This window comes from Perca fluviatilis, chromosome 21 (assembly GCF_010015445.1).
Source record: "Perca fluviatilis chromosome 21, GENO_Pfluv_1.0, whole genome shotgun sequence".
NCBI lineage: Eukaryota > Metazoa > Chordata > Actinopteri > Perciformes > Percidae > Perca > Perca fluviatilis.
In genome coordinates, this window is record NC_053132.1 from 21531039 (window position 1) to 21545637 (window position 14599).

The window sequence follows — 14599 nt, forward strand, 5'->3', positions numbered from 1 at the left end:
GATCAAATTGCCTCTGTAGTATTGAGTATTGAAAAATGCCTCGTCATTCAATACCAAATTTCAATACCTAAGGAGTAAATCTCAATAGGGTCAGTGAGCCAATAAGCATGCAGCATGCTTGTACCGAGATCTAATAATGCTGGTGATTGGCTGTCTAATGTTACACGTTGTAGAGGCAAGCAGGAACAACTCTTTGTTATGCACAGAGTCTGGGCTCACGGGTGTGTGTGTGTTGATGTATTTTGAAAGGCTTGGCTACAGTGTGTGTAACATGGGTGTAAAGGAGCTGGTAAATAAAAAACACAAATTGTACCGTAATATGAAATGTTGTAATTTCTTTTTGTTAAAATGTCAGATGCTGATTAAGAAACGTTGACTTTTGAAAAAAGACTTTTGAAAAAAGTAGTCAACATTATTAGCCAGAAGCTCAGGCATACTATGATTTCTTTGTTGAATTACTACATCATATGAAAAACATGACTGACCTCTGGACACAGGGGCATCGTTATTGCTTGTTCACCCATTTATCTATGCATTTAACATCTCCTAATCTAGCACAATTATTACCTCCGCTAAGGAGGTTACATTTGATTGTCAGCAGGATAACGGAAAAACTACTGGCCTGATTTTCACGAAACTTGGTGGGAGGGTGAAGCATGCGCCAAGGAAGAAGCCATTAACATTTTGGAGCAGAGACAAAAATTATTTGTCACTTTTGTTAACGGGCATTAGGCCTTGGCAGAAGTCTGCACTCTCTAAGTGCCCTTCTAGCTCTCGGTTGTATTCTCTTGTCCAGAAACACCCTGCTTCACACTTACATAGTTGATATTGACACATTGCACCAACAGCAACGTAGGAGCATCACCGTAGCAGGTGGGAAGTCAAGGCCAACACCCCTGTGGTTACTGAGAAAGGAAGGCTGGAAAGTTACTCATTAACACCACCTACAGTTGCAAAACCAGTGTGAGGACCCTTCATCAGTTTCCCATCATTCCAACTGCTCTGCAGCTGGACAACATGGTTGAAATATCTTACCATTATTGATATACACATCACAATTTGGACATATCATGGTACGATTCCACGGTCCACTGATTCCACAAGTCAATCACCCTGCTTGCTCTTTAGCAGTTCAAATGATCTTCACTGTCCTATAATTCAACAGGGGGCTTTGACAGCTGAACAGACTTTTCTATACCTTGCTGTGTCTCGAGGCAACAGTCAAAATATGGGCTGTTTGAAAAATCCTATATTCGAGGAAAACATCTCGACAGCAAACACAATCTTTGATAAATCTCTTATAAACCCGTTCCTTCCCTTGCCCCTCTTTTATGTATTATTGTCTCTTTGCATCTCCACAGAAGAGTAGCATGAGAGTAAAATATTCCTCCAGTACATGCTGATCCCAGTTCAACATGAGGCCTGTTGCATGAGGAGGAAACAGATTTACTGTAACTGCTAAATGAATTAACAAAGTGATCAGGAAGGCTGGCTCCGTTATTGGCTGCAAACAGGAGACATTTGAAGCTGTGGTGGCGAGGAGGTCAGTGAACAAACCGTTATCTATCATGGATAACCCCGACCACCCTCTCCACCCCCCACACACTGGTCCAACAGAGGAGCACCTTCTCTAAGAGGCTCCGACAGCTTTGTTGTCGCATGGACTGCTACAAGAAATCATTCCTACCACAGGCAATAAAACTTTTTAACACCTCATCACTGAAAAAATATAATCACACATTGTGGTTTTTGTTCCGGCTTTTTTGTGGCTTTCTCCGACATATGTCACCTTTTTGTAAATTTGTTGCTTTTTCCGACATTTTTATATGCTTTTTGCTGACATGAAGCCCTACAAAAGTCATCAAAAGAGTTCCTTAGCCATCACAGAATTTAGCAATTCAAGCAAAAACATTCCCCCAGCTTCTTCTGGGGGAATTTCTGAGTCTCAGAGTCGGCAAATATGTCATATTCTGCTTTGAATTTCAGGTAATTGCAGTTTAAAAAACACTTTCCTGTGATTTTGGTTTGGCGCACAAGTAGGCGGGCCAAAATTTATTGTGAACCCAAATCGATACACGGACCGGATCTAAATCTGCAAGGGGCCGGATTTGACCCACGGGCCTCGAGTTTGACACATGTGATCTACATCTTTATCATTAAGCAGTTGTACATTTTGTATTCCCAACTTGTATATATTTTAAATATTCGTTCTTGTATTTTATCGTATTATTATTTCATGTATATTGTATGTATGTATATTGTACCCTATTGTTTCATGTATATTCTGTGCTGTGTGACTGATATTTTGCTGCTGTAACACTGTAATTTCCCATTTTTGGGATCAATATCTATCTATCTATCTATCTATCTATCTATCTATCTATCTATCTATCTATCTATCTATCTAGCTGGTCAAATGTGAGACTCCATGCTGCCCACTTAAACAAGTAGATGGTCTGAGTGTCCACTCTAGTACATTCTTTCATGCCTAGTCCAAGCTTTTAATGCAAACAGAGCCAGGTTAAGTGCATTGTTAGTGGACTGATATGCACTAATTCACCCAGGTGTTAAATTACCCAGACCAACAGAGATAGTATACAACAGCTGGAAATAATCCCAACATTTAGGGACACGCAGCATGTTTTGGTTTCTTCACGTGTCACCCCACTGAGTGACAAGGGATCTAGAAAAAAATGACTAAACACTAAATACTTTTGGACAAATGACTCCATCTTTCCTTCTTGAAATTAACCTAGAATATTCAGTGCATCTTTAGTTACTCTGTCTGGACGGGGCCTGGCAGTCACCTTCCCGGGTTTCCTACTTTAATTTGGAGACCTTTTTTCGACTCTACAATCATTTGGACATAGCAGCAAAACTACCATACTCTATATACTGTATGAGGCTCAATCAAAAGGGAAAACAGGCCTGGTACTTACTGCCCATAGCTACATTCTACACTGAAACAAAAGGAAAATAGAAAAACATATATCTGCCTTTTGTGATGTGCGGAACTGTGAAACAGGAAGTGGATACAAAAGAAGAGGAAGCTGCCCTATTTGATAACACACAAAGTGGTGCAAAGACACCTCCAAATATGAGACATGCAGAAGGAACACACTCATACCCTTAACACATGCAGATGAGGGCTGACATTTTCAGCAAAAAACAGGCGAAAGAAATGTCAGAATGTTGTATTACCTAAAGATATTTTGAAATCACATACACACAGAAACACATCTACGTTTACAACATCTAAACATATCCTGTATAGGACAATAATCAGATATCGCATTTAGCTTGTGACTCAACTGGCCGTACACATATAGCTCAGCGTGAGTATTATGTAACAACCTAATTAATCTCTCTGCCAGGGTCTTATATGTCTGATGCTGTAACACCAAGAAAGAGTTAACATTTTGACCTAAGCTCAAAAGGCACAGGCACACTGCCCTAGTTGTCACACAAAGTTTCTATTAGGCATCATAATACTGAGAACTTCCATACACTAAACAGAAACTACATTACTACTCTGCATACTACAACACTACATCTTTAGGTGAGACTGAGTCCCTGCGCATCCCTGTAGATGTAACAATATACCATATGTATGTACATGTTAAAAGGGAACTACCCACATCGACGAAACAAGTTTGCAGAATACAGTTCATTTGATTTCAAAGACTGAGACTTACGTGGCATGATCCCTTGGCTGACCAGTTCCTCTCGTGTACGTCTCTGCTGGAGTTTAAGCTGGAGGACTGCATGGAGACAGCAGAGGTGAGGGGGGGAGATGAAGAAGAAGAGAAAGTCAGTGACAGCCCGGTGAGAATAAGAAACTGCAGCGATGGAGCTCTGAGCCCCTGAAGCTTTCTTATTGTCTCTTATTGTCCACTAATCAGCAGTCCATCTGCCACGTTTACATAAATAACCACGCACAGGAACCCATATGCATTTGAATTGACATGAAGAGGACCTGCACTCTCTGGCACCCAATTCATCCTCCCATTTCACCCTACTTCCGTGCTATTTTCTTCTTTTTTTTTTAAGCTAACAGACAGAGGAGGTGGGTACAAGGAGGGTGTGATCAGCATACTACACACTTCCTGTTTCTGGGCCTTTTATTTCATTTCTGTGCAGATAAATAAAAAAATAAAAAAGAGTAATCACTAGAAGAATGTGTAAGATACATAGAGCAAGCACAGCAAAAAGGGTGAGAGAAACCAGCACAGGAAGGGAAAAGGAACCGTTAGAATGCAGACTGAAACAAGACCAGCCTCGATTAGAGAGTAGTAAAATGAATAGCGCATATGGGCTGATTGCAGCGTCATTTTAAAACAGGAAGCGCTTGTTACATAACGCAGAGGTCGCGTTAGAGAGTTTTAAGGAACACAGCGCTGGACAAAACGAGTAGGACCGTGTTTGAACTTTCTGCATACACAAAGTTCCAGTTGTCGTGCATTGCGTAGCCCAGTCGTTCTCATCTTGGTAAAGTCAAACTTATTGAACGAATGGACCCCTGGGCTGAATGCTCATTCTAGCCTCATGAGCATAGCTTGTTGTTAAATTATAAACCAAGTTAGACCAAGGCAAGATGACAATTCAAATATGGACAGCTGCAGGATCATGCAAGTGCATTGTATTTCATCGTTTGCTGCAGTATCAGATTCTCTGCAACACAGTAAGAAGTAATTTAGGGAAGTGACCTTCCAGCCAGTCACACAGACAACTAACCAACTACAAACACATCACTGACCATGCCAAGGCAGTTAAGAACAGCTACAGGGTCATTGCAGACACTTGTGGTGTGATGGGTTTTCTTAAGGTTGTTAAGAAACTAATATGGCATTATACTTCCCCCTGTGCTTCCTGGCAACAGCTTGTTTCCATTTACAAAAAGAAGATGTGGTACACTTACTGTTCATCTTCGTTTTAAGTTCACAGTGTTTATTAAAAATCAGAGGAAGGAAAGTTTTGTGATGACACTAAACGCTATTTTCACCGACATTCAGCTCAGCTCCACTGAGCTGAGACTCTTGTTTTATATGTACCAGCTGTCCCTGATGAAGGGGTGTGTGTGTGTGTGTGTGTGTGTGTGTGTGTGTGTGTGTGTGTGTGTGTGTGTGTGTGTGTGTGTGTGTGTGTGTGTGTGTGTGTGTGTGTGCGCGCGCATGTGTAAAGTGTAACACGCCACTGAAGCTTCCCGAGCATTTCTGGTTCGGGGTTGTGTCTGCTACACGAGCAGCACCTGTTCCTTCCCACTAACAAGTGACATCATTGGTGCTCGCGGGCTAGCTAACGAGTTAGCCGTCCTGCGTAGCTGCTGCCGTGTTAGCCCTTTGTTATGACAAACAATCCAGGCCTGGACAGGCGAGTTCCAGAAATTTACGTCAGAGCCTGTGCACCTAAATGTCATTCCTTGGCTCTAAATCCTCGCTGGTGATCCCAGCTCTTCTTTGTTATATTTACAAGTGTGCGTGCTCTAAATCGTGAGGGATCAGGCTAGCACTAGAGACTCGCCTCTGGAAGCAATAACATGTCAGTTCACATTCAGCGACGTAAACACAGAGACCTAAACATAGCCGGGCAAGTTCATGTATATGTTGCACCAGGAGCTGAGAGATTCCTTTTCCCACAGCGCCATGCACACGGGCAAACACTTAAGAGACTCACATGTTGCCTGAACGATGAGAGAGTGCAGGATAAGATGCCAAGCCACTTGGCACTTCCAGGGAAGAGGTTTATTCTGGGAAAGAGAATCTTACACTTCCCTCTATCCCAGCCCCACATCTCCATGCTCCCTCCTCATATTCTTTCACACAGACAGGACACTCCAGTTAACTTATTTATTCTCCCCTGCGCTCTTTTTCTCATTCCTCTCTTTATGCCCCATCTCTGGCAGTAAGTGAACTGGAAGTCCTTGCATAAGCTGTTTAGCCCAGTGGCCATAGTGGATGGGAATGGCTGTTATCACCAGTCTGTCAACCAACTGAATTACAAAGTAAAGAGACGTTAGTTTATAAAAAAAGACTTAAAAATGATAAAGCATCGGCTATAATTTTCTTAGTGGTTTGAAAAAGACTTAAGTTTCCCAGCGACACCTCATATACTCCAGCGAAGGTGGTAAGTGTGAAATGCTGCAGTGGTGTTACAACTGTAGGCTGATGTGGGAAAACCAAATCATACAAAATTATCTACAAATAACATATGAAGGTCGGAGTTGTTAGTACAGGAATCATAACCATAAGTTCTGCATTTGGGTTAGAAGTGTAAATGACAACTTTTGTACTGATAGTGAGTGTGTGTACATGCACAGTTGAGGCACCTAGCTATTTTCATCTATCTGCAGTTATCTGATTTCTTAATCTTAAAGTTGAAGAAACGTCAGTGTGGATTGGTGTTTGAAAAAATGAGTTCAATTTGACAATGCCCTTATCTAAACCAGGTTTGAGGGCCAAAAGGATGAAAGGGCAGGGCAGTTTTATTGGGATACTAGGCCACAGCCAAAACTGGCCTCTGCACTTAAAAGTTAAAGTTAGAGCCAAGGAACACAGAGGGAGAAACACTGGGGCAGCATTTACAGTTTTTAGATGAAGCAAGGGGGAACAATGGTGAAAAAGCAAAAAAGTAGAAAAAAAAAAAGTACATAACAAAGAAAAGCAAGCAAATTATACTCCATAACCAGCATACGGATGTGCATTGCTGATATAAAGCCTGAGAGACTCCCTCCGCTATTTATTTTGCATGGGCCATTGATGTATAATAAAACCTGGATACAGCGTTCAAGGTGGAGCCCCCTTCATTCCTATGAGAGTTGCTCAGCGGCACGTTTCCACACTACAGGGCCCTCAGAGCAGGTGCGCTAGAGAACTTCCCCGGCCGAGCCGGCTACTTCCTGTTTAGCACTCTGCTAACTTGAATGGGGATTACCCGATTGGTAACACTTTACTTGAAGTTATCGACATAATCTTGACATGACACTGTCATAACTATGACATGACACTATCATGAACGTGTCATAAACGTTATAAACAAGTCATAAACATTTATGACCTCTGTCATTAAGTGTCATTCGGTTTTTGTCATGACAAGTTGACATTGTTTGGGTTGTCTTGATTATGACAATTTATTAAATTTGTTTGGGATGTCTTTGTAATGACAACATGACATTACCAGAGGATGTCTTTGTAATGACAACTTGACATTAAATTTCTTTGGAGTGTCCTTATTAAGACAACTTGACATTAAACAGGATGACATTATATCAAGTTGTCAGGACAAAGACATCCTCTGGTAAGGTCACTTTGATTAATGTCAACTTGTCATAATCAAGATAACCCAAACAATGTCAATTTGTCATGACAAAAACTGAATGACACTTAATGATAGAGGTCTAAAGGTTCATGACTCGTTTATAACGTTTATGACACGTTCATGACAGTGTCATGTCATAGTTATGACAGCGTCGTGTCACAATTATGTAAAGTGTTACCAAATGATTTAATCGTGCGCCTCTTTTAGACTTTTCAAATGTTATCAGAATGAACAGATCAAATTCTGATAGAAATACAAACAAGCCAGAGCATTTTGTTTCTCCTGTCTGTCTACATATGTCTGGCAATGTGAGACTAGCATACCTTTCATATTTTTTAACCTGATAAATAAAAAAAAATACACAACCAAAGATCAAATCTTCAGCTGATAAAGTTTCTGTTGATTAGATGAGGTAATCAAGTTCAGCATTTGAACACAGCAGTCTTGCAGCTACAAACCATGTCTTATTACACAGCAAAAATCTGCTGTAGTTGAGGAAATAAAATAATATTGTCCAGAACTAAAAGTAGTAAAACATGGACGTTAGGAAATTCTGTGTGCATATGCTGACACAGAGGTCACTGTCCACTTTTGAACAAGACCTTTGACAATGTAATAGTAGTGGGGAAAGAAGCAGCCAAGGGTTATAGGTGCAAGGTTCAAGAGGCATTGGAGAGGGGGGAGAAGAAGAGGTCAGCGAGGTAGAGCCAAGTTCTTAGTGGCCAAGTAGGCTAATCCTGCTTATTCGTCATGAGATCTGTTTAAACATGTCCGAGTTCGTCACCGTCCCCAAAGACCCCCAGGCTTGACACAGTAAAGCCTACACACACACACGGGCATTAGCAACACACATGAAGGCAGAACGCTCCATGCCCACACTGGGTGAAATACTGAACACATGAGGAAGGAAACGTACATGATCACACTGCCACACGCTCAGCTAACAAACACAAGTCCCACAGACGCTGTGCGCAGACACTGTGCCTGGCATTGGCGTTGGAAATGTTCTATTTGGAAAGCCTGTTTAAAATGTTCTCCTGCATGAGCTCATCATTTGCACAGTAGCTCTGTTCGACTGCATCTGTTGAACAGAGAGATGAGCGAAGCGCCTGACCACTGCAAATGTTTCACACATCAGTGAGAGAGGAAAGAGGCTAGAGGGCAGAAACAATACAAGGTTAAGGCCATTCACACCTCAGAGTCACTTCCACGGCCTTCGCACTGCTACACTGTGCTGGGAAGGCAGATGACAACAAGAGGGGTTGTAGTGAATACTAATTATCTTAAAGTTCAAGAAGGACGAGTCAAATACCCAGAGCTTTTTATGGCTTTATGCAATTCCTGTCACTTACACTTACTCTGGACATGATGAGTGCCTCCTTTGAAGAATTTAGCAAAGGTTAGCAGTTAGCAAAAAGCACCTGGAATAATAACTGACAGCTGGGGTGTCATGTATGCAGTGACACTGTAACATGCCGGCTGTTAATGTAATGTTTAATGGTACAATCAAAATTCCTTCCACCTTTTTGGCTGGACTGTAGGACCAGCACTACAACCTCAAAACTCTTTCCCTCTGTGACTGAGTGATTAAAGATGCAGTAGGTAAGTCTTATAAACTAACTTTCTGTCATATTTGTGGAAACTGACCCTATGTTCCAGTAGAACTACATGAATTATGTAATATAAAAAAGGTTGATTTTCTCCAATCAGGGCCACAGGGGGGGGGGGGTGTCTATCTGCCTGTCAATCACTGCTCAGGCACGTACACGCATATATAGCGTTCTCCCCTTCCCCGCGCACAAGCTGCAGAACGCGGGTGAATATTGGAGTGGCTTTTCAGAGGTGGCGTGAGCTCCGGGATTTTAAAGATCTGAAGAACGATGCAGATGTAGCCACATTTCTTCTCGACAGGTAACATAATAACCATAAATGATTTATCTTTAACTTGGTTATTAGTAGTCAAAAGTCCACAAAGCTACGTTGGTGAGCATGATAGTAACATTTGCACAGTGGTCGGTCTGATATGATGCTGAAATGGCTAACGTTAGCTTGCTAGTTAGCATCGTTTTACTGTTGGTGAGTAAAGGTAACATTGTGTTGGTGTTTAGTTATTGAAAATGTTGTCTGACATGCCATTAGTTCTGTCACACTCCCTTGTGTGGGAGGGGCTTAGGAGACGGTTTGGGCTGCAGCAGAAAGGGGGGAGGGACTGAGAAGTTGTCGATGTTCAAATTTGTTGGCAAAGTCCTGGATCTTCACAATCTTACCTACAGCAGCTTTAAGTTACACCATTGGCCATTGCCCTTTCAAACTGTATTGGCGCGACACAGGCTTTTACCTCCGCTATCGCCCATTAATCAGCTGATTTAACTTTATCAAGTCACAGTGGTGGATGTTGTTGTGCTGGCAAGGTCCGACGACATCACTGACGTGTGTAATAACTGGCCATGTGGATTAACTCAGCCAGCAGCTAAGTTTACAAGTATTTGCACATTTTAAGATCGATGCTAAGACAAACGGTTAGACTTCTTTCTTTGCCAGCAAAAGCAGGGAAGAAGAAGACAGCACGCATGTAAAGATGGGCACAAAATGGAGGATTCAATACAAAATAAAAATTGGTTTTACGAATGCATTCAACAGATTTGTTTTGGTCTCCAGGATACACACAATGACTTTTGGTGCATAAACATTTTTCTTTACAACTAAACTCCACAGGGCACCTTTAAAGTGCTCATATTATGCTCATTTTCAGGTTCATAATTGTATTTAGAGAATATCAGAATAGGTTTACATGGTTTAATTTTCAAAAAACACCATATTTTTGTTGTAATGCACATTGCTGCAACTCCTCCTTTGACCCTGTGTGTTGAGCTCTCTGTTTTAGCTACAGAGTGAGGCATCGCACTTCTGTTCCATCTTTGTTGGGAGTCACACATGTGCAGTAGCTAGGTAAGGACTACTAGCCAGTCAGAAGGAGAGTATGAGGGCGTGCCACGCTAGCAGCTAGGCGAGCATTATAACGTGTGTTACAAAGTGACGCACATTTGTCTCTGAAGTAAAGGCTGGACTACAGTAGAGCTGTTTGGAGCAGTTTGTGAACAGTGTTTTCTGTTGGAGATGGTAAGTCCCTTTAGGGTGGACTTTGGGCTTTTTCACTTTGTAAACCGATTACATGCACAAAAAAGATATATAACCCAATAAAGGAAAGAGAAAAAGCCAAAAAGCATAATATGAGCACTTTAAGACTGAAGTAATATGTGATGTGACTTCACATGCTCAGTCATTTACACCTGTGGTCGCCCACACTTCCTTAACTTGACATAGCGGTCAAGTCTGTCTTTCTATTGAATAGGTTTATCAGAGACAACAGAATCCACTTCTGCTTCCTTCCTTCCTTCCTTCCTTCCTTCCTTCCTTCCTTCCTTCCTTCCTACGCAAGTCATCCAAATCTCTTATCTTTAGAAAAGCCCCATTAACTATTAAAGAGAAGCCATACAGTCCTGGTATGAACTTGCAGACTGAATCACATACACACAAATCACATTAGCTATCCTGTGTCTCTACTGACTATGTGCAGCTCCAGATCGCCCACCTTCTTTCAGGCTGTGATAGACAAGTCTGTCATGATCCATCATCAGTACTGCCTTCTCCATGTCTTCTCCCATTAGGGGAGAGCCCGGGGGGGAGGGCTCAAAGGACAGGCAATGGTTGGTGTCCAGCATTATCATTCAGAATGGAGATAAATTATTTGGTTAACATTTAACTCCTCATTCAAAAGCGGTCCTCCTCCTCAAATCTCAAATGTTGGCAGTTTTGGCTGAAGAGGGGAGGAAAGAAGGGTCCTTGATGTGTCCAAACTGCAACAGCTGTCCCTTCAATTAGCTGTCCCCTTTCCAAGGGAAGGACAGGAATAAAATGCTTCGGAAGACCCCCATACAAGTCAAAGAAAATCTCCTTTTAAATCAAAACGTGAAGGAAAAATGCTGCTACTGCCTCTCCTCTTCTCTCCAAGCGCCTCTCTCTCTTCTGTATCAGAGAAATCGATTAGTCCGTCTCGAATTCTCTCTCTCTCTCTCTCTTCTTCCTCCTGCTCTCTCCTTCCCTTGCAGTGGCAGCCGGCGAGTCACGACAGCGCTGCTCTGCAAAGGTTTCCCAGAGAGACAGGGGCGGGGGAGAAATCCACAGGGCGAGTCGTGGATGAAAAGAACAAGGGAGTGGAGGGAAGGGAAACTGAAAAGAGGCCAGTGGCGGCAGAAAAGAGGCGAGAGGGAGCTTGGCAGACAGATTGCCCAGAGAGACTGCTCTGGTTGCAGCTCCTCCTGGATCTCTCTCTCTCTCTCTCTCTCTCTCTCTCACACACACACACACACACACACACACACACACCTGCCGATAAAGTTCTCCTGCTCAGCTGTTGTCATTCATTCACTGTTATGGCAGCCACATGCTAACTCCTCCCTGTCAAACACATGCACACAAACATAGCATACAGATAACATAATCACAGCATTATCAAGGAGACAATCTGTTCTTGAACACTTTCTAGATTACATTAGTTTTGCTTTCGAAAATGGTGACTCATTTATTTATAAACCGTTTTTATTGGATGAGTGTAAAGAGCAGTAACTGTTGTCAGTGATGACCTCATCCGACATAATCGACCTTTGTCAAAGATACTTGGGTAAATCGGATACCGGGATGAATCACGCACACACCATCTCTCACACTCTCTCTCTCTCTCTCTCTCTCACACTCACACTCTTTTAGAGTGATTGACTGATACCCAATCACTACTGCAATTCTTAAATGTTTTTTTTTCTGAACAGTCTGCCCTTGAGGAAAGGCATCATTCAGACAGGGACTCCATGAAATATGTTCTGAGAGGGAATGAGACTCCTTGGACTGGTGCGACCGAAGAATCAAAGCTGATGCATCCTAAATAATCCTGTCGGGAAAACTCAGATTTTTTTTTTGCGGTCCAGTCCCACCACCAAACTGTCTGTGGCTTCTGCGGAATGCTGATGTTAAACCCTGTCCCTGGCCGCACCCCCTCCCCCCTCTCGCCACTCTGTTTTAAATAGCAAGGCCAGCTGGCCATAAGGGGGCTATATTCAGCTTAGTATCACCTGTGCGCTCGCAGGGTAAGGTTACTCTGAGACACACACACACACACACACACACACACACACACACACACACACACACACACACACACACACACACACACACACACACACACACACACACACACACACACACACACACACACACACACACACACACACACACACACACAACTGCCTGCAAACACACACGCAAACTTTTTAAGCCGCTTTCACCGGGCTGAATCAATGTTTTATGAGACATGACACAACGGGAGATACAATGCATTCATACCTTTCATTTCACTAAACGTACAGCACAGAGAGTAGGGCTGCACGATATGAGGAAAATATGCGATATGCAATAACGTTGTTGAATATTGCGATAACATATTACTTGCGCTAAATAAACAGATATTAAAGCCTATTCAGTTCTGCTGCTCTGTGTTCTGCTATAATACAACAAATTGATTGAGTTTAAAACAAATGAAAGGAAATCATTTCCAAAAACATTTTATTGTAAGAAATTGAACATTGAATTGAATATAAAAGGCACCGCTAAAAAAGAATGACAATTACATTTTTCAGCTGATATTTTCTTTCAACTAACTCAAAAAAATCTGGTTCTTTAGCGATATGTCACAGCCATTCGCAATGTGAATATTGCGCCAGATGATATTGCAATGACGATAAAAAACGATATATTGTGCAGCCCTAACTGAGAGGGGTCAACCTATTAATAACACAAAGGACTATTATTTCAAATATCTAAACTCAGCAGACCGTGTGATATCATGGCTGACCAGTACAGAACACCTCTATCACACAGGTGACACACGCACACACACACAGCACCTGAAAACACAGACAGCACCTTGAACAAACGGTGACTGGTCTCTACAATAACTGTCTGTTATGTGTGTGTGATTAAAGTCCACCTGCTGCTATGATTCACAGTCTGGGCAGGAAACAAAGAGATGACAACGCACAAGGATTAGGATGTCGCCGTGTGGGTTGAGCCAATCTCAGCCCCACACACACACACACACACACACACACACACACACACACACACACACACACACACACACACACACACACACACACACACACACACACACACACACACACACAATCAACAACTGACACTCGGCATGCCAAACATGTCTGTTTTCATCTTCATGGAACAATAGCCTGAATTTTCACTTTAGTTTTTTGCAGCTGTAATTTTACAACTCTAATTCTGCGATTCAATCTGTGCTTTCCACATAACAAAACACATTGGGCCTTGATTTAAATGGATATATAAACATCATGAGAGGACGCCCATATAAAGTCTGTGTTGTTTGATAACTGTCATTGTAACCTTCGACCGACGGCAGGGTAAAGCAGCAGTTTGCAGGGGAGTTTTTATCGTTTTAGGGCTTAGTGGGCACAGTGTGTGGGAAGTACAGTTATGTTCTTTCTCGTGACTTGACTACACCTAAATTAGCACTAGGTGTGGATGGAGGACTAAGTATCTAGGAACTGTTAGAGCCTACAGCCATGCTAGCAGCTCTGTGGGGCTGCACATAGGCACAGCTGGGCTTTGAGCTACATGATTTTAATGATTGAACATGCTGATGATTAGCATGTTTATTCAACCTCTTGAAACCGTTGTTGAAATATAAATATAGGGCTGTTGCTGCAGTTACTCAGGTTAGACCCAGCGTTTGACTGCGGGGGTGCGCGGTTTCAATGGGAACGCAGACTGTTTATCCGAAGTAGGTTGGAAAAACAAGACATTTAATGCAAAGTAGAGTTCTTCTTTCACTGTGCTTGGCGCTCTGCTGTTCCGCCTTCTCAGAGGTGGTGTTCTGTGTAACCAAGTGGTATATGTATGTATTCCAACAGCGCTCCCAGTTAACAAATGGTCCAGTTTGTGCCAGAGTGCGCTCTGCCGCTCAAAGTGACTACCGTATTTTTCAAAAGCGCCCAATGTGTTTGTGTGAGTGAGAGAGAGAGAGAGAGAGAGAGACAGAGAGAGAGAGAGAGAGAGAGAGAGAGAGATCCTGCCCCCAAAAATAGAAAATCAATATGTGGTGGCAAATGTTGATAGTGTGGCGAGCTGCCACAAATAAATGAATGTGTGGGAAACACTGGAACCAAAGTCGTGAACCAAGTGACTAACATTGCCATAGCTA

General features: G+C 42.4%; 1 protein-coding gene across 3 annotated transcripts in view; it reads right to left on the reverse strand.

Moving 5' to 3' along the window:
• Window positions 1-14599, reverse strand: part of mrtfab (myocardin related transcription factor Ab) — a 68755-nt gene that overhangs the window by 22015 nt on the left and 32141 nt on the right. Inside the window, exons 1-2 of one of the 3 annotated variants that reach the window (XM_039787734.1) lie at window positions 10907-11587; window positions 3696-3761 (exon numbers count right to left, since the gene is read on the reverse strand). In XM_039787734.1, coding sequence (XP_039643668.1) covers window positions 3696-3761; window positions 10907-11042 — 202 coding nt within the window. In that variant the 5' untranslated portion in view covers window positions 11043-11587. Of the gene's footprint in view, window positions 1-3695; window positions 3762-10906; window positions 11588-14599 lie in introns of those variants that run through there. The other 2 variants (XM_039787735.1, XM_039787736.1) reach the window with 2 other exon arrangements.